At 42.7% G+C, this 19969-nt stretch overlaps 1 protein-coding gene across 1 annotated transcript in view; it reads right to left on the reverse strand.

The window, feature by feature from the left end:
• Positions 1 to 12047: 12047 nt before the first annotated feature.
• LOC106570404 (solute carrier family 45 member 4) overlaps positions 12048 to 19969 on the reverse strand; it is an 83132-nt gene continuing 75210 nt past the window's right edge. Inside the window, exons 5-9 of the mRNA XM_014142697.2 lie at positions 18926 to 19105; positions 17540 to 18723; positions 16947 to 17046; positions 15443 to 15654; positions 12048 to 12458 (exon numbers count right to left, since the gene is read on the reverse strand). Of these exons, the coding sequence (XP_013998172.2) occupies positions 12096 to 12458; positions 15443 to 15654; positions 16947 to 17046; positions 17540 to 18723; positions 18926 to 19105 (2039 nt within the window). The 3' untranslated portion in view covers positions 12048 to 12095. The remainder of the gene's footprint in view (positions 12459 to 15442; positions 15655 to 16946; positions 17047 to 17539; positions 18724 to 18925; positions 19106 to 19969) is intronic.

The raw sequence follows: 19969 nt of genomic DNA on the forward strand, positions 1-19969 counted from the left end.
AATCCACACTGCAGAAACAATAAATAGTTGAGCAGCGCTCAATCTGGTCCACGCTGATGTGTTTCAGTGTGTAAAAAATATATACTTGTTTTTTTTTGCAGGCCATATAATAATTTGGCCAGGTAAGTTACCATTTTATTTGAACGCGCATTTCACTATCTGACATAATGGTAGCCTACCTTTTGGGCTTTACATTGGAGATTTGCAATTTTTTTCTTCGTTCCAGCAAAGATTTGTATAACTAAGCCAAGATAGACTGGAACCTGTAGTTTCCAATGGGAGAAAACTAATTATAGTGGGCAAAACACGCAAGGTGGGCAGACCCAACCACGAGCTACTGAGATTCTATTGGCGCGTTCTAGCATTTATTTGCATATTTCAGTTATGGAACGCCTACTCTGTGAAGTTCACATGTGCAATAACTCAATTCCCCTTGCACTCCTCCTAAACAACGTAATTTTATTTTTACTTTGTCAAAGGGTAAAGTCTACAAAACGCAGTCCACTGTTTGTTACATAGTCTATATTTGTAAACAGACAACTGTATGGAGATCAAATGTTTATTCGATGACAAAATGTGCAGAATGTCAGCCAAAATGTATCTCGCACCGTCTTCTCTCACTGCCGGCAACTGGTCTTCCTCTCATCACCATATTTGTTAGTGAGTGGAAATGCCAACCGGATGCTTCACATTTAAACATCCGGTGATCTGTGGATCGAGGTTGATTTTTAAGCGTTTTGAACCAACAGGCGTTTGGGAGCCAAATGAGCCGGCTCTTTTACGTGAACGGAGCCGGATGAGCTGCATTGACTCCTATAGCAGGATTCATTTACGCTCCTCCTGCTCAGCGGATGCTCGCAGGAAAAGATATAAGGAGCATAGAGAAGAAAAATGCATGTTTAGAACTGATCATTGATGGCATGGTGCAATAATGACTGCAATTAATTGATTTTTTTAATGTACTGATGGACACAGCTTTGTAGAACCAAAACATACACAGCCTCTGCTCAATAAACACGAGAGCGAATTGTTTGGGGGGGGGGCTGCAGTTCGTGAACAACTGCTTATCGTATTGCCTGGCAACACAAACTCCTTCTGCCCAAACGCTACACCACGCTTACGGACGTTAGTTTCTTCTCTGCGAGAAGTATCAAAGATAGAACACATAGAGACCCAGATAACCTTCGCCCACGAATCACTAAAACAACACAGAAATACGACGTAAAAACAGCACGTCAGAAATCCGCTCAATGTAACTGAATAATCCATAGACTAACCACTTCTGGGAAAATTGGAAAACTCGAAACAAACAACAACACAAAGAGTTATCTATCCAAAACGGAGATGTATGGATAAACCACTTCTCCAATCTTTTTGGCTTTATAAAAAATAACAAAAACATATATCATATTCCTAGTAAGATGGGCTGACAGAGAGGGTCGCATTGCTTCTAGTCCTTAGGAAACTACCCGGCTAGCACAGTGGATCTGGGCCGATTCTGGCAGAGTGTCAGACTCGGCAGAGGTCATAAGGCCCGAGTCTGGGCCGCCTTCGGGCAGTATTACTTATGGCTAGGATGCAGGGATTGAGCTCTGGCCGATTCGGTGAGAGTTATCAGGCCCAAATGTATTACTTGGGGCACGGGCCGATTGGGGCTACTCTCTGGCATATGATTACACGGGCTGCTTTATATAATTAACATTTCATTATTTATTTATTTTTCCATATTTTCCTCATTGTTTAGGTGATCAAAAAATACTATTAACATTTAAATGAAATTATTTAAGAGTCCTATGTAGTATTTTAGTATTTTGATACTTTGTGCAAAGCAATTGATAAGCATTAAAACTTTGTGGATGGAACTTCCCGAGTGGTGCAGCATTTCTACAGATGGTGGTTCGAGACCCGTGCCGGCCGCGACCGGGAGACCCATGAGGTGATGCACAATTGGCCCAGTTAGGGGAGGGTTTGGCCGGCCGGGATGTCCTTCTCCCTTCGCGCTGTAGCGACTCCTGTGGCGGGCTAGGCGCATGCACGCTGATATGGTCACCAGGTGTATGGTGTTTCCTCCGAAATATATATATTTTTTTGTAGATGGGTATAATTTGTATGTATAAAATGTATAATAGTAATATTTAAAATTACTAAATCGGGTAATTTTGTGTACATTTATTTAAATTTGCATCGGCCGCTTCTGGGGGGATTCTGGTAAGATGCCGGCAAAGTCGGCTGAATTCTGGTAGACGGAAATGAATTCTGGTAGACGATTCTGTGCTGTCATTCATTTTGATTAAGGGCCGAGTCCGACACCCGATTCTGGGCCGATTCAATCAGTTCCGGTCCCCTAATGAGGGCCGCTTCTGGACCGATTCCTCATTGCTAGCTGAGTATGCAGTATTTTTTTAAATGTATTATTTCTTACATTGTTAGGCCAGAAAATCTTAAGTGTTAATTCATACAGCCGGGAAGAACTATTGGATATCAGAGAGACGTCAACTTACCAGCACAACCAGCACTATGACCAAGAATATTACTTTTCCAAAGCGGATCCTTTGTCTGCACCTCCCAGGGCATTTGAATTGATTCCAGAGGTCGACCCAAAACAATGCCGTCGGAGGAGAGGGTGCCAGAGCGGTCTTCTAGTGAGGCTTCGGATGCATGCACACCACCCACCGCTTCCAAGTATATTACTCGCTAATGTCCAGGCCCTTGTTAACAAAGTCAACAAAATTAGGGCAAGAGTTGCTTTCCAAAGAGATATCCGGGATTGTAACATACTCTGTTTCACAGAGACATGGCTAGCTGGGGACATGCTGTCGGAGTCCGGACAGCCAACAGGATTTTCAGCGCATTGCGCGGACAGTAACAAACATCTCTCTGGTAAGAAGAACGGCGGGGGTGTATGTTTCATGATTAACGACTCATGGTGTAATTGTAACACAAGAACTCAAGTCCTTTTGTTCACCTGACCTAGAATTCCTCACAATCAAATGCCCATCTCCTCGGTTATCGACACAGCCGTGAATATCCCCCCGCAAGCAGATACCAAGACAGCCATCAAGGAACTTCACTAGACTTAATGCAAACTGGAAACCATATATCCTGAGGCTGGAAACATGATCGAATACAAACAGTGCACTTATTCCCTCCGTAAGGCAATCAAACAAGCTAAGCGTCAGTATAGAGACAAAGTGGAGTCGCAATTCAACGGCTCAAACACGAGACGTATGTGTCAGGGTCTACAGACAATCACAGATTACAAAAAGAAAACCAGCCCCGTCGTGAACATCGATGTCTTGCTCCCAGACAAATTAAACAACTTTGCGCGCTTGAGGACAATACAATGCCACCGACACGGACCGCTACCAAAGACTGTGGGCTCTCCTTGGCCGTGAGTAAAACATTTAAACGTGTTAACCCTCGCAAGGCTGCCGATGCAGACGGCATCCCTAGCCGCGTCCTCAGAGCGTGCGCAGACCAGCTGGCTGGTGTGTTTACGGACATATTCAATCAATCCCTATCCCAGTCTGCTGTCCCCACATGCTTCAAGATGGTAACCATTGTTCCTGTACCCAAGAAGGCAAAGGTAAGTGAACTAAATGTCTATCGCCCCTTTCATCATGAAGTGCTTTGAGAGACTAGTCAAGGATCATGTCACCTCCACCTTACTTGTCACCCTAGACCCACTGCAATTTGCATACTGCCTCAATAGGTCCACAGACGATGCAAAAGCCATCACACTGCACACTGCCATATCCCATCTGGACAAGAGGAATACCCATGTAAGAATACTGTTCATTGACTACAGCTCAGCATTCAACACCATAGTACCCTCCAAGCTCATCATTAAGCTAGAGGCCATTGGTCTCAACCTCGCCCTGTGCGATTGGGTCCTAGACTTCCTGACGGGCCGCCCCCAGGTGGTGAGGGTAGGAAACAACATCTCCACCCCGCTGATCCTCAACACTGGGGCCCCACAAGGGTGTGTGCTCAATCCCCTCCTGTACTCCCTGTTCAGCCATGACTGCGTGACCATCCACACCTCCAACTCGATCATCAAGTTTGCAGACAACACAACAATAGTAGGCTTGATCACCAACAACAACGAGACAGCCTATAGGGAGGAGGTGAGGGCACTCGGAGTGTGGTGTCAGGAAAACAACCTCTCACCAATGTCAACAAAACAAAGGAGATGATCGTGGACCTCAGGAAACAGCAGAGGGAGCACCTGTCTATCCACATCGATGGGACAGTAGTGGAGATAGTGGAGAAGGTGGAAAGTTATGTTCCTTGGCGTACACATCATGGACAAACTGAAATGGTCCACCCACACAGACAGAGTGGTGAAGAAGCCGCACCAGCGCCTCTTCAACCTCAGGAGGCTGAAGAAATTTGTCTTGTCACCTAAAACTCTCACAAACTTTTACAGATGCACAATTGAGAGCATCCTGTCGGGCTGTATCACCGCCTGGTATGGCAACTGCACCGCCCACAACTGCAAGGCTCTCCAGAGGGTGGTGTGGTCCGCACAATGCATCACCGAGGGCAAACTACCTGCCCTCCAGGACACCTACAGCCCCCGATGTCACAGGAAGGCCAATAGCTACAGTATTCGATCATGTTTCCGGTCATGGGGCTCTGTTCAGTGTGCTCTGTTCACAAACAAACAGACCCCACAGAACCCCAGGACAGCAACAAAATTAGACCCAACAAAATCATGAGAAAACAAAAAGATAGTTACTTGACACATTGGAAAGAATTAACAAAAAAACAGAGCAGACTAGAATGCTATTTGGCCCTAAACATAGTACACAGTGGCAGAATACCTGACCACTGTGACTGACCCAAACTTAAGGAAAACTTTGACTATGTACAGACTCAGTGAGCATAGCCTTGCTATTGAGAAAGGTGGAAACTGAATTGCACCTCCTAACCTCCTGCCAAATGTATGACCATATTAGGAGACACATATTTCCCTCAGATTACACAGACCCACAAAGAATTTGAAAACAAATCCAATTTTGATAAACTCCCATGTGTATTGGGTGAAATACCACAGTGTGCAATCACAGCAGCAAGATTTGTGACCTGTTGCCACAAGAAATGGACAACCAGTGAAGAACAAACACCATTGTAAATGCAACCTACATTTGTTTATTTATTTTCCCTTTTGTACTTTAACTATTTGCACATTGTTACAACACTGTATATAAATAGACATAATATGACATTTGAAATGTCTATTCTTTTGGAACTTTTGGAAGTGTAATGTTTACTTTCACTTTTGTTTATTGTCTATGTCACTTGCTTTGGCAATGTAAACATGTTTTTCATGCCAATAAAGCCCCTTAAATTGAATTATGCATTTATGACAAGATACATGTCCTATTTATATCAGTACACTCTTAACAACGTAAGCATCACGGAACGTACATTCCACCAAATAAACTGCCATCTGCTGGAGGGAGACAGATTTTCCGCTGAGTTGGGCATCTCTTTTCCTCTTCATCTGTGGAAGTGTGTAGCAAACGACAGAGCAGCGGAAGAATTTAGGGCGAGTCGACAGGCAACTTTTCACTCTCACCGCTGTCAAGCAATGCATGCCATCAAGCCGTTCACAATCTAGTCCGGTAGCCGCCATAACTATACCTCGTTTCAAATGTAGCAAGACAAAATCTTATTTGTATGCCTAGCAATCAACCAATGTACATTGTTTAAAGCACAAGTTTACAAGTCTTAATCACAAATGACAGCTCCAATTTGCTCATGACTCTTTCGAGTTTTCAGTTCCTTGTTCGCCGGAAGGTGGCCATGTGTGCTCTGGGCATTACTGACTCAAATTAACAAAATGAGTCGAAAGATTCGTTATTTTTACTGATCAAGTCAAAAAGATCCGAGTCAGTAAAAAGACCCAAACTTCCCATCACTAGCTCAAGTGGAGCAAATGTACCACCGCTTGCTGGTGCTGGTTCTTCTTCTTCGATATTTTGGCAGTCCGCAAACAAACGTTATAGCTGCGTGCCACCACCTACTGGAGTGTGTTAATCACAGTTCACAGACTAAATGAATAAAGAACCAAACAGAATCACACTACTACGCGGGCAGCTACTATTGGCAACAGTTCAAGAGTATCCTGAGTTCATCTGTTAGTCTTCGACATATCTCCATATCAAATTGAGGAATGTAAACGCCTGCTTCTGTATGACCACTATCTGTTGCTGGCTCCATACAACTTCTTGGTAAAAAGGCGGCTAATAGCCTGCACAGATTTACATTTGATTCAGGAGTAATAGCCTATGCATGCCGACACAGATAACTAATTGAAATCAAACGTGTTAAAAATGTATTGCGATTCAATTGAGAGTTCTATTGGAGGCTACAACTACAATCATATGTTACAATTAAGATGACTATAATAAGATTGTATAGGACTGCTGGTTGCTATGCAGTTAAACGCGACCATCCAGCGGCAAGAAGAAAAAATGAAATACAGAATAGTATCCAGTGGTGAGAAATGTAACAGTACAACACCACAAGATGGCAGCCTTGTATAAGCGACTATTGACAACATTCACAGACAAGTGGACATTTTTGTCCTCAAGGTGTCATGTAGATTATGTATGGTAGATATGATTTTATGTCCAAGTCATATTATTGCAGTCTGGTAGATTTCCAGTAAAAAATGTTTAGCAAATATACCCATTGATTTAAGTAGTATTATAAATCGGGTGGTTCAAGATCTAAATGCTGATTGACTGACAGCCGTGGCATATCATACATTATATACAACTAATGTAGCCTATGACAACAACTGTTTCACCTTATCATAAGCAAACATGTTCTTACAGAGCGTGGCTTTAATTGAAAGAGGAAGCTGTGGTTAGCTCACTTTGCCTATCTATCAGTGGGGATGACCTGTGGTTTGACCCTTAAGCGACTAAGACTTTAGTATTGTGGGACTGGAATATGGTGTGGAGGTGTCACTATTCCCTCTCCCATTTTGTATTCATTTGATATCCCCTGATAAATTATGTTGAGTCGCTTCATTTGTCCGTCTAATGCACTGATAGCTGTCGTGTCCGCTTCTTCATCTACAAGACCTTCGGACAACCCACGGTCTTAGAGTATGTTGGAATTACTCATGTTGACCTAAAAACAAACCACCCTCTAACGTTAACATGACTTTATATTATGCTTGTACAGTTTTTCAGAGATGCTGGTGATGCAGTTTATCAGTATATGTGTAGATACATATCTAATACTTAGTCTTCAAAATGTCATGTATGAAAGTGTAGTTTAATAATAAAGAGACAGAAGCTCTTTGGTTAAGAGTTTTTTTAAAGGTGCATTCAATACAGTGTTCTTCCATACTTCTACATATGAAGGCTCAAGCATATTTACACAACGTATATACAGTACTTAAAAAAAAACTAATACAAATAATCAGCTTTTTTATAGCAGCAAAATAAACTAAAATAATATTTACAACTTTCATGACAAGGTATAGAGTACACTGCATATACTCTGTTTTCCCCATTATTACATTTTTAAGTAACATCTGTGCTTAATTTCATTAACAGAAAAAATATATGCAATTCCCATTGTCCTAAAATCAGATGATCTTATAAAAGGTATCTTTAACATAATGAGAGATGAATGATAGCATTTTCCAATCAAAAGCAACAGCAGGGAAATTGATCTTAAGAACTAGGCCTATACTTATTCAAAGATATTTCTGTGTAAAAATATGTACAATTAAATGTTGGTAATGCAGCGCGACCTCAAGCTTTGAAAGTAAAGTGAATTGTAAACCAGATGATTGTGGAGACGTAGGAACAGGAAAAACAGGTGAGATTGAAATCTAACACACTCATTCGCACACACGTGTTTCAAACACATTCCAGTCCTCTGATTACTGTAACATGCCTCTCTTGCATTTGTTACAACTGTAAATATCTCTCTCTGTATTTGTATATCTTTAAATAAAGTGAAAGTGTCCATTTAATGAGAAAATATCTAAAAATAAATATCCACAGTTTCGATTTTTTTTCTTTTGCAAGATTATTCTTTTTTTTTTTTCAAACTTTGTATCTGCAAGTTCTGTGCAATGTCAGACCCTCCACCCATCACAAAACAACAAAGATTTTACATTCATGACTTTTTCATTGTCACCTGATGGAATCAAAGAAAATGCCAACTCCCAGGAGGCCTTTCAAGTAGGCCACTATCTTAACATTCCAGAGTCGACGGCAAGAGGTACAGGAAAACTTTCATACACTTCCTTGCATCTTAGAAACACTCAAGTTGCACTTCAAGTATTCAACAAGGTGTGGTTCTCTTAAAAACCAAACCAATACTATCTTTAGCTCCAAGTACATGGTTGTTGTTTTTCTTTTTCATATAACTATGATACACATAGGCTACATCCACCCAGGCAGTCTAAAAGGTCACCTGACCCCAGTCTTAACACTTCCACTCTTGCTTACTGAGGCAGAAAACATTATTGCAACGATTGACAGATTTGTCAAAAAACTTGATGCTCTCTGTTTGTTTTCACTTCAAGTTTGGTATAAATCTCCTCAACACTGAAAAGATTTCAGCTTATTGTTTTCACGTTTTACACTTATTAATAAAGGTTAAATTACACTTGCACAAATCTACCTCTATGGATTAACATGTATGCTAAACAAGAGACGACAGAGCGATGTACTCTAACTGTTTAATATAATAAACACGAAGTAGAAGGAAGCTATATCTCGTATACGGTAAGTATTCCTGTAGAAACACAGCCAACCTGGATAGTTTTTGGGTAGTCCCAGCTCTAGAGAGCCCTAAGAAGGCTCTGGTTAAACCTCCTGGGACCTGTCACAGCAGAGACACATGGGCCTGTAAAGCCATAACCAGCATATACGCTCAACGCAACAGACACACCAACTGGACATTTAGCCCCAATGAGTTTTACAGTGGAGCTCTACTTCCTCGACTTGCTTCCACCCTCAGCCCACCATGTCTTCTATACAAGAATGAAACTGAGCCCCCATTCCAGCTCAGGGTATACAGTGCATTTGGAAAGAATTCTGACCCCTTGACTTTTTCTACATTTTGTTGTTACACTCATCAATCTACACACAATACCCAACAATGACAAAGCAAAAACAAGTTTAGACATTTTTGCAAATGTATATATATAAAAATAAAAAAATAAATATCACATTTACATAAGTGTTCAGACCCTTTACTCAGTACTTTGTTGAAGCACCTTTGTTAGCGATTACAGCCTCGAGTCTTCTTGGGTATGACGCTACAAGCTTGTCACACCTGTATTTTGGGAGTTTCTCCCATTCTTCTCTACAGATCCTCTCAAGCTCTGTCAGGTTGGATTGGGAGCGTCGCTGCACAGCTATTTTCAGGTCTCTCCGGAGATGTTCAATCGGGTTCAACTCCGGGCTCTGGCTACTTAAGGACATTCAGATATTTGTCCCGAAGCCACTCCTGCGTTGTCTTATCTGTGTGCTTAGGGTCGTTATCCTGTTGGAAGGTGAACCTTTGCCCCAGTCTGAGGTCCTGAGCGCTCTGGAGCAGGTTTACATCAAGGATCTCTCTGTACTTTGCTCCGTTCATCTTTCCCTCGATCCTGACTAGTCTCGCAGTCCCTGCCTCTGAAAAACATCCCCACAGCATAATGCTGCCACCATAATTCTTCACTGTAGGGCTGGTGCCAGGCTTCCACCAGGCGTGAGATTTGGCATTCAGGCCAAAGAGTTCAATCTTGGTTTCATCAGACCAGAGAATCTTGTTTCTCATGGCCTGAGAATCCTTTAAGTGCCTTTTAGCAAACTCCAAGCGGGCTGTCATGTACCTTTTAGTGAGGAGTGGCTTCCATCTGGCCACTCTACCATAAAGGCCTGATTGGTGGAGTGCTGCAGAGATGGTTGTCCTTCTGGAAGGTTCTCCCATCTCCACAGAGGAACTCTGTCACAATAACCACCGGGTCACTGCCTTTCTCCCCCGATTGCTCAGTTTGGCCGGGCGGCCAGCTCTGGGAAGAGTCTTGGTGGTTACAGACTCCTTCCATTTTAAGAGTGATGGAGGCCACTGTGTTCTTGGGGACCTTCAATGCTGCAGACATATTTTGGTACCCTTCCCCAGATCTGTGCCTCGACACAATCCTGTCTCGGAGCTCTACGGACGATTTGTTCAACCTCATGGCTTGGTTTTTGCTCTGACATGCACTGTCAACTGTAGGGCCTTATATAGACAAGTGTGTGCCTTTCAAATCATGTCCAATCAATTGAATTTACCACAGGTGGACTCCAATCAAGTTGTAGAAACATCTCAAGGATGATCAATGGAAACAGGATGCACCTGAACTCAATTTCGAGTTTCATAGCAAAGGGTCTGAATACTTATGTAAATAAGGTATCTGTTTTTTATTTTTAATACATTTTCAAAAATGTCTAAACCTGTTTTCGGCTTCGTCATTATGGGGTATTTTGTGTAGATTGATAAGGAAAAAATTAAATTTAATCAATTTTAGAATATGGTTTTAACGTAACAAAATGTGGAAAAAGGGAAGGGGTCTGAATACTTTCCCAATACACTGCATGTAGGCCATGCAGAGCCAACATGGCGGGTTAGCATTTAGCTAGGGCTGCTTCAGAGCACAGCACAACTTGCCACATGGCCCAAACCATGCAGCAACCAGGTTTCTAAAATGTAAACAGACTACAAAAGTGAGAGGATATTACTCTTCTTTTAAGACCCATTACTTCGTTTTCATTCAGTTAGAAACTGAAAATAGAAGACCTATGTGGTAGGAAAATAACCAACTTCAATTCCTGCACAGCTTAAGTTCTGCCAAAGGGCTCCTCCACCAACCCTCCATCTAACCTCACTCCTACATTTGACAAACATCTAGCTAGTTTAGTAACATCCTCAAAAAAAGGACAACAGCTGAAATTGTGCAGCGAGTGACACAATCCATTAACATTGCATTTGAAACAAGAGAAAGAAAAATAAGTAGTAGTAAGGGAAATTAAGCCCGAAATCTGTTTCTTCTCACTGAGACAGAAAACCTTCCAAGCTCCTTACAGTGCTCCTCAGCTTCTCTCCTTCGTTTGGTATGCACTCCTCCGTAACTCCAACGCAGCACTGAGATTCTTTCTCTTAAGCATTTCCTTGAAGTGTTTCTGTTCTCCGTCAATGGTAATGCCCTTGAGGACGTGATCTCAGAAGGATTTATACTTAAAGGTGGAAAATAGGATCCTTAGTATGAATTACTAAAGAGGATAAAGATATCTACGTGTAGATATAGTGTAACTGGTCTTATGACAACTTAGTATGTGCTAAAATAAAATAAATAAGAGAACTATTTACCAAACAATGCCTTCTTTCGCTCCTCACTTTGGAGATGCTCTCCTAACCAAGAAATCCCCTCCTTATACCTGTGCCGTTTCCTCTTAAAGCCACTAAAAACCTTTAAAGTCCAAAAAGTAAAACATCAACCCTGTAAATTATACCGGGCCTGGCCACATTTGGTGATTACAATGTCCTTCTGCAATATCATGTCAAAAATATATAGAGTAAAATAAACTAAATAAAATGTTCAATCAAAAGGAAGAGCAATTTTCAGTATTTTCAAATGATTCACTTATTAGAAGAATAAAATATCTCTTCAACTATTTTTGTCTTGACCCATGAATGGAAGTGCAAGAGTGAAGTGCATGTCTTTTCGAGAGATCCCAGTTCAGCGTGTGAACGACGGTCGGTCGCGTGTATCCATTGTCCCCTGATCTGTCCTATCCAGTCGGACCGCCTTGATGGCGGCTCCTAGTGGCCCTGAGAGGGAGAGATGATTGTCCTCTCCTCGCCACACCACAGTCCTGAGACCGCGACACGAGAGAGGCACCATATTAAATGAAACAAGTCAAATTGAAACCTTAAAACATCCTGGCCCATGTGTCTCAGAGAAAGAGCAGGTCGGTCAAGCCCATGCCATGCAGCACAGTCTTGGGTGGCGGAAAAGGGAATGTCAGTTTTTATTTTCATCGTTTGTTGATGTCGTTTGCATTGCTATGGTAACAGTAACCCCCCCATCACAGAGTGGATTCGCACTCCACTTTACACGTAGTGGTGGCGGCGCCTTTCTTGGTCAGTTTTAGAACACTGGGTTTCTCTGTGCTGCTGTTATCAGAGGAGGGCCCTGTTAAAGCTTTCTGCTCACCCTTGGCTTCCGCATCGCCGTGGCTCGGGTAGATGACCAGGAACCAGGCTGTGAGGAAACCCAGGAAGGAGCCACCGGACGCCACCATAGGGATGACCCGCACGCTACCCGTGGCGTCCACCGCCGCGCCCAGCGCCGATGCCACCAGGATCTGGGAGATGTACACCTGGCATGACAGGATGGCACAGTCGATGCCAAAGCCCCGCTTGGAGTTCCCTGGGCTGTGGTGGATGTACTGGGAGAGGGGGAAAGGCGGGAAGAGAGAGGGGGAAAGGGGGGAAGACAGAAGGAGAGAGGAGACATGGTATCAAATAATTGCCAAGATGTCATTGTAAAATACACGTTTTTTGACTGACTGACTTGTACCTGGTTAAATAAATTATAAAATATTCTTTAGACATTTGTATATAATGGAGCTATGATCTTAACCTGTATAACCTGTTCTGGCATGTTCTGATGGAATCTGGCCTTGAAATGCTCTATTAGTCTTGGCATAAAGGTGACAAAGGTTTCCGTTTGTGGATTGACACCACACCATACAGCATACAGAGGTTATCATAACAGTCAGCAGATTAAACATACGTCTGTTGGCATCTTCAACTCTGTCCTCTTGGATATGGGCCTGCAATAACGTCCTTCGGCAGATGTTACCTCTAATGTATGTGATTTAAAGTGTATCTAATGAGACATCAACTACGTATGTATACTAAACAACATCTTGGAACATGTGGTTAAAGAAAATCTTGACGCCAAATGTTGTATGGATTGCTGCCAATGATTTGATTAACCTGATTTTAATTCACACTGTGTGAAAAGTGAATAGCATTTCTTCTGAACATCATCTGTTATATAATTGATCCAGTCTACTAACTAACCTGTTATATTAGTGTGTAAACTAACTAACTAACTAACTAACTAACTAACTAACTAACTTGTTATATCAGTGTGTAACTAACTAACTAACTAACTAACTAACTTGTTATATCAGTGTGTAACTAACTAACTAACTAACTAACTTGTTATATCAGTGTGTAACTAACTAACTAACTAACCTGTTATATCAGTGTGTAACTAACCTGTTATATCAGTGTGTAACTAACCTGTTATATCAGTGTGTAACTAACTAACCTGTTATCTCAGTGTGTAACTAACTAACCTGTTATCTCAGTGTGTAACTACCTAACTAACCTGTTATCTCAGTGTGTAACTACCTAACTAACCTGTTATCTCAGTGTGTAACTACCTAACTAACCTGTTATCTCAGTGTGTAACTACCTAACTAACCTGTTATCTCAGTGTGTAACTACCTAACTAACCTGTTATCTCAGTGTGTAACTACCTAACTAACCTGTTATCTCAGTGTGTAACTACCTAACTAACCTGTTATCTCAGTGTGTAACTAACTAACCTGTTATCTCAGTGTGTAACTAACTAACCTGTTATCTCAGTGTGTAACTAACTAACTAACTCGTTATCAGTGTGTAACTAACATGTTATATCAGTGTGTAACTAACTAACCTGTTATCTCAATGTGTAACTAACTAACTAACTAGTTATCTGTGTGTAACTAACATGTTCTCAGTGTGTAACTAACTAACGTGTTACAACTAACTAACTAACTAACCTGTTATCAGTGTGTAACTAACTAACTAACCTGTTATATCAGTGTGTAACTAACTAACCTGTTATCTCAGTATGTAACTAACTAACTAACTAGTTGTCTGTGTGTAACTAACATGTTCTCAGTGTGTAACTAACTAACCTGTTACAACTAACTAACTAACTAACTAACTAACTAACTAACTAACTAACTAACTAACTAACTAACTAACCTGTTATCTCAGTGTGTAACTAACTAACTAACTCGTTATCAGTGTGTAACTAACATGTTATATCAGTGTGTAACTAACTAACCTGTTATCTCAATGTGTAACTAACTAACCTGTTATCTCAGTATGTAACTAACTAACTAACTAGTTCTCAGTGTGTAACTAACATGTTCTCAGTGTGTAACTAACTAACCTGTTACAACTAACTAACTAACTAACTAACTAACCTGTTATATCAGTGTGTAACTAACTAACCTGTTATATCAGTGTGTAACTAACTAACTAACTAACCTGTTATATCAGTGTGTAACTAACTAACTAACCTGTTATATCGGTGTGTAACTAACTAACTAACCTGTTATATCGGTGTGTAACTAACTAACTAACTAACCTGTTATATTGGTGTGTAACTAACTAACCTGTTATATCGGTGTGTAACTAACTAACCTGTTATATCAGTGTGTAACTAACTAACTAACCTGTTATATCAGTGTGTAACTAACTAACTAACCTGTTATATCAGTGTGTAACTAACTAACTAACCTGTTATATCAGTGTGTAACTAACTAACTAACCTGTTATATCAGTGTGTAACTAACTAACTAACCTGTTATATCAGTGTGTAACTAACTAACTAACCTGTTATATCAGTGTGTGTACTAACTAACCTGTTATATCAGTGTGTGTACTAACTAGTATAGATCCTTACCTCTTTCATCTCATGGTATTGTCCCAGGAGTACTAACTAGTATACATCCTTACCTCTTTCATCTCATGGTATTGTCCCAGGAGTACTAACTAGTATACATCCTTACCTCTTTCATCTCATGGTATTGTCCCAGGAGTACTAACTAGTATACATCCTTACCTCTTTCATCTCATGGTATTGTCCCAGGAGTACTAACTAGTATACATCCTTACCTCTTTCATCTCATGGTATTGTCCCAGGAGTACTAACTAGGATACATCCTTACCTCTTTCATCTCATGGTATTGTCCCAGGAGTACTAACTATATCATCCTTACCTCTTTCATCTCATGGTATTGTCTCAGGAGTACTAACTAGTTACATCCTTACCTCTTTATCTCATGGTATTGTCCCAGGAGTACTAACTAGTTACATCCTTACCTCTTTCATCTCATGGTATTGTCCCAGGAGTACTAACTAGTATACACCTTACCTCTTTCATCTCAGTGGTATTGTCCCAGGAGTACTAACTAGTTCATCCTAACCTCTTTCATCTCATGGTATTGTCCCAGGGTACTAACTAGTATACATCCTTACCTCTTTCATCTCATGGTATTGTCCCAGGAGTACTAACTAGTATACATCCTTACCTCTTTCATCTCATGGTATTGTCCCAGGAGTACTAACTAGTATACATCCTTACCTCTTTCATCTCATGGTATTGTCCCAGGAGGGCATAAGGGCAGTATGAGATGCTCATGGAGATGATGCCCATGCTGCTGATCATCACCATGGAGACGTAGACGTTGGGGAAGATGGCCATGACGGCCGTACCGATGGAGAAGCCCAGCGTGCCCAGGACGTAGATGACCTTGATGCTCAGGTCAAAGTTGTCCAGGTACTTCTGCAGTAAGGCTGAAACAATACAATATAATAGTTTATAAACAAAGGGAGGCCAAATCATTTTATAAAGCCCTTTTTACATCAGCAGTTGTCACAAAGTGCTTTAAAGATACTTAGCCTAAACCCACAAAGAGCAAGCAATGCAGATCAGAAGCACAGTGGCCAAGGCCTGAACCTACAAAGACGCCTAGATTTCATATGGCCTCGTATAAGAGTTGGTTAATTTACAAGAGGTGACTCCTGTAAGTCTTATCCACACTGTGGGTCAACTAGACGACATTCACCATGATTAAGTGACCAGCAATTAGTACAGATTTCCTCTTGTGACTTACGCTGGGTGTTTAGGTGCTGGGTTGCTGTACAGTTCTTTGTGAATAGTCCAATTATAAAAAGCACTACAATTTATTTTTACTGATTGAGTAACTGTATCACTTGCACAGATCATCTCAGCTCACTGGCTTGTCTTAGTCTAACCGTCCAGCATGCGAACAGAGCGACAGAGAGCACATCGGATGCAGACTGAGCACATTGTTTAGAAAGGACTTTATGGCTGCCTCAGAGCACACAGACCTGCACAAGCCTGTGTCTGGGCCCTGTGCGCTCAGCCTGGTCTCATAGACTAGACGCAACATAGTAAAAGTTAATCCAGGACACTCAACTTAGTATGATATGTTACGTTTAGCATGGTTACATAAGACAGATGGTTACTTAAGGAAAAAAACAAAGTAGGGTGGGTGGGCGCGTAACGCGAACGTCTAACAACCCAAAGGTTGCGAGTTTGAATCTCATCACGGACAACTTTAGCATTTGCGCTAATTAGCTACTTTTTAGCTACTTTGCAACTACTTAGCGTGTTTTAGCTAACTCTTCCCCTAACCCTTTTAGCTAACCCTTCCCCTAACCCTTTTAGCTAACCCTTCCCCTAACCTTAACCCTTCAACCTAACTCCTAAACTTAACCCTAACCTTAACCCTAGCCTAGCTAACGTTAACCAGCTAGCTAACATTAGCCACCTAGCTCAAATTCGTAACATACTGTAGTTTTTGCAAATTTGTAACATATTGTACATTTTGCAAATTTGTAACGCTTACCATACGAAATGTAACATATCATAGTAAATGGAGTGTCTCGGATTTACATACAGAAAAAAACTAAATGCTCTGAGACCAGGTTGGTGCGCTCAGTCATTGGTCACTTAATTAATTTGTTAGTTAGTTCATTCGTCCATCCTTCCTTCCTTCCTTCCTTCCTTCCTTCCATTCATCCATCCATCCATTTATTCTACTCAATGACTGGTCAGTGACCTGAGCAGGAGGCAGCGGTCAAGGCATAGATGACCAGCCCCCAGCAGCCCATCTGAACTCCTTTGTGGTAGTTCTGCAGTTCCGTGGAGTTAGCGGGAGCCTGGAGAGAGGAGGGAAAACAACAGCTTTAGTTAGGGATAGAGAAAGGGAGGCCGGTATCCCAGAGGTTAGAGAGAGGCGGGCCAGCAACCAGAGAGTATCCGGTTCAAATCCCAGGTCGGCAACAAAATCCTGGTGGGGAGTGAACTGGCAACCGGAGATTGAGTTTGTGTGATTAATCGTTTTTTATTTGCAGAAGACATAAAAAAAAGACATGTACATTTATGTCCAAATAAATACAACAGGCTATATAATAACGTGGCATAACTAGCCCAACGCTCTAGTGGTTAGAGCGTTGGGCTACTAACCGAAAGATTGCAAGCTCAAATCCCCGAGCTGACAAGGTACAAATCTGTCGTTCTGCCCCTGGACAAGGCAGTTAACCCACTGTTCCTAGGCTGTCATTGTTAAGAATTTGTTCTTAACTGACTTGCCTAGTTAAATAAAGGTAAAATAAATATAAATATTGGTCCTTGACGTCCCAGTAGCCTTACCGTGGGGTCGCCGTGGTAGATGACCTGGCCCATGAAGTCAGTGTAGAAGACGGCCTCAGCGATGATGGAGAACCAGGTGAGGAGATGACAGACACAGAGCCTCATCAGCTCTGGAGGCATCTTCAGCATGGACAGCCACAGCAGCCTGACCGTGGTCTCCGTCTCCCCCTCCTCACTCTCTGTATCCCCGCTGGAGTTGGTGTTGCCTGACTGGTGGCGCGCTCTGGGGTTCTGCTGTTTCCTCTTCTGTCTCCGCTGCACCTCGTAGATGTCGTTCAAGCTGCGCGAGGGCTTGATGAGCAGCGCGGCGTTGGCTCTCCGGTAGCGGTAGCGGTGGGAACCCACGCGGCCGTAGTAGGAGAAGGTGCAGGAAGGCTGGCGGTAGAAGATGTGTCTGCGGTGCCGCATGGAAGCGTTTGTGCTGGCCGAGTTCTTCATGACCATGTGGGCATGCCCGTTGCCGCCCTGGCCCAAGCCGTTGGCATGCGCTCGGCCGTTTGGCGTCTTCTGCTCGTTGAGCTGGTTGTTGAGGAGCGCCTCTTCCCCGTCGCGGTCCTGCTCCTGCAGGAACTGGGACAGCCGGCAGATCTTTTTGGAGGTTTTGAGGAGGTCCTGGCTGCCTGTGCTGCTGCTGCGGCGTGGTGGAGAGCCGTGGTAGGACGATAGGCGGTCAGCGAAAATGGAGGGCTCAATGTGAAGCAGGGACAGAGCGTCGTGGTCCAGGTGATCCAGTGTGGCGTCGGCCATTTGCAGCACTGAGTCCGACTTGGACCTCACCATCTCCACATCCAGGAAGTCCATGTCCATGTCGCGCAATGAGCGCCCATCCTCTTCCCCATCACCATCCCTGTAGAACTCATAACGGTCGTAACGATCGCAAGGGTCGTAGATGTCCTCCTCTCCGATGAGCTCCATGTGGGGGGTGTTGTGGCCATGAAGCTTCCCCAGGGAGCAGTTGGCCTTGTGGGCTGTGGAAGAGGCGGCGTCGGCCTCCTCGTCCAGCCGGTCCTGCTGGGGGCTGTACCGCTGCTCTTCGATGCTGAACAGATGCAGCGCCACAGAGATAGTGAACAAGATGGCGGCGAAGAAGAAGAGGATCTGCTCCTGGGACTTGAAGATTGAGCCCAGGAATGTGTGGGTCCAGTCCAGACCGCCTAGCGCGTAGCCCACCGCTCCCCCACAACCTGGCCCAGGCACACACATGCAGAATACACAAACACACTGTTAGCACCTCTAATAACACAACATAGCATGGATCTCCGTTTCAGCTGAATTTCCTGTTTGAGAATATTCAATTTCTTAACTTTCACAGACATCACAGACAAAGGTATGGGCATGGAAACATCCTGAAATACAAGGTGAGTGCTACTAAGACGTGTGTTGTACCAGAGGAGAAGGCGTGGATGTTGAGGGCCATGTCTTGTTCTTCAGTGTCTGCCACGTCTAGTAGGTAGGCCCTTATGGGACCCTCCGTTGCGTCTGCACTGAAGTCCAGCACTACTACACCGAGCACCGTCAGAACAATGCCTATGGGCTGGTTATTTGGCACGTCGCCGACGGCAAGACCTGGAACACAACCAGAGACAGAGTTAGTATCCTAGCTGGTACAACACCTTCAGAAAAACATAGGCCTAATTCACAGATAGAAAGTTCGCCACAGAGACCGCATCCTGCCAATCCAGTATACATATTGATAAGCTATATCCATCCTAGTTACTTTGCAGCTCTCCAACAATGAGAACACAGCTGGATCGAGATATTCACATGTGAATCAATACCCGAATAGTGGGTTACTATTATGGCATGCAACTGCCTTCTAACACACACACACACACACACACACACACACACACACACACACACACACACACACACACACACACACGTAGCCGTATATGGTATATTCCACCTCAGAGGCCAGGAAGGACACAATAAGGTTGATTGGATGATCACCCTCAGGGCTACAGGGAATATATAGATTGTCGCTGTGTGATGAAAACCTAACTCCATTTTTGCCCATTTTCATATTTTTACATGTATTGAAAGCAGTAACCCCCTCAACATACTCTCAACATTTCATGACTAGAACCAAGAAAATGTATTATAAATAGCTTCTGAACTTTTGAAAATTGTAACTTCGTTAACGGTAAAATATGGCAGTTTTTTTTCTCTCTTCATTTCCTGAAAAGTTTCTGTTTTGTAGATAAGAGGTTTTCATCCAACAGCGACAATATGATACCTCGTCAGTGTATACTATTTAAAGAGACTCCTGCCCTGGTTCACTCCAATGCAGAGTTATCAGTACAAGCGTCACGCGTAAATCTAATTGATAAAAATATCATCTAAAAATAAACACTAGCCAGAAACGTTGCGCTTCACTGGTGTAAAACATCGTCCCTGTACTGTAAGTGTCATTAGTGTCATTGCAAA

Source organism: Salmo salar, chromosome ssa14 (genome assembly GCF_905237065.1).
Source record: "Salmo salar chromosome ssa14, Ssal_v3.1, whole genome shotgun sequence".
NCBI lineage: Eukaryota > Metazoa > Chordata > Actinopteri > Salmoniformes > Salmonidae > Salmo > Salmo salar.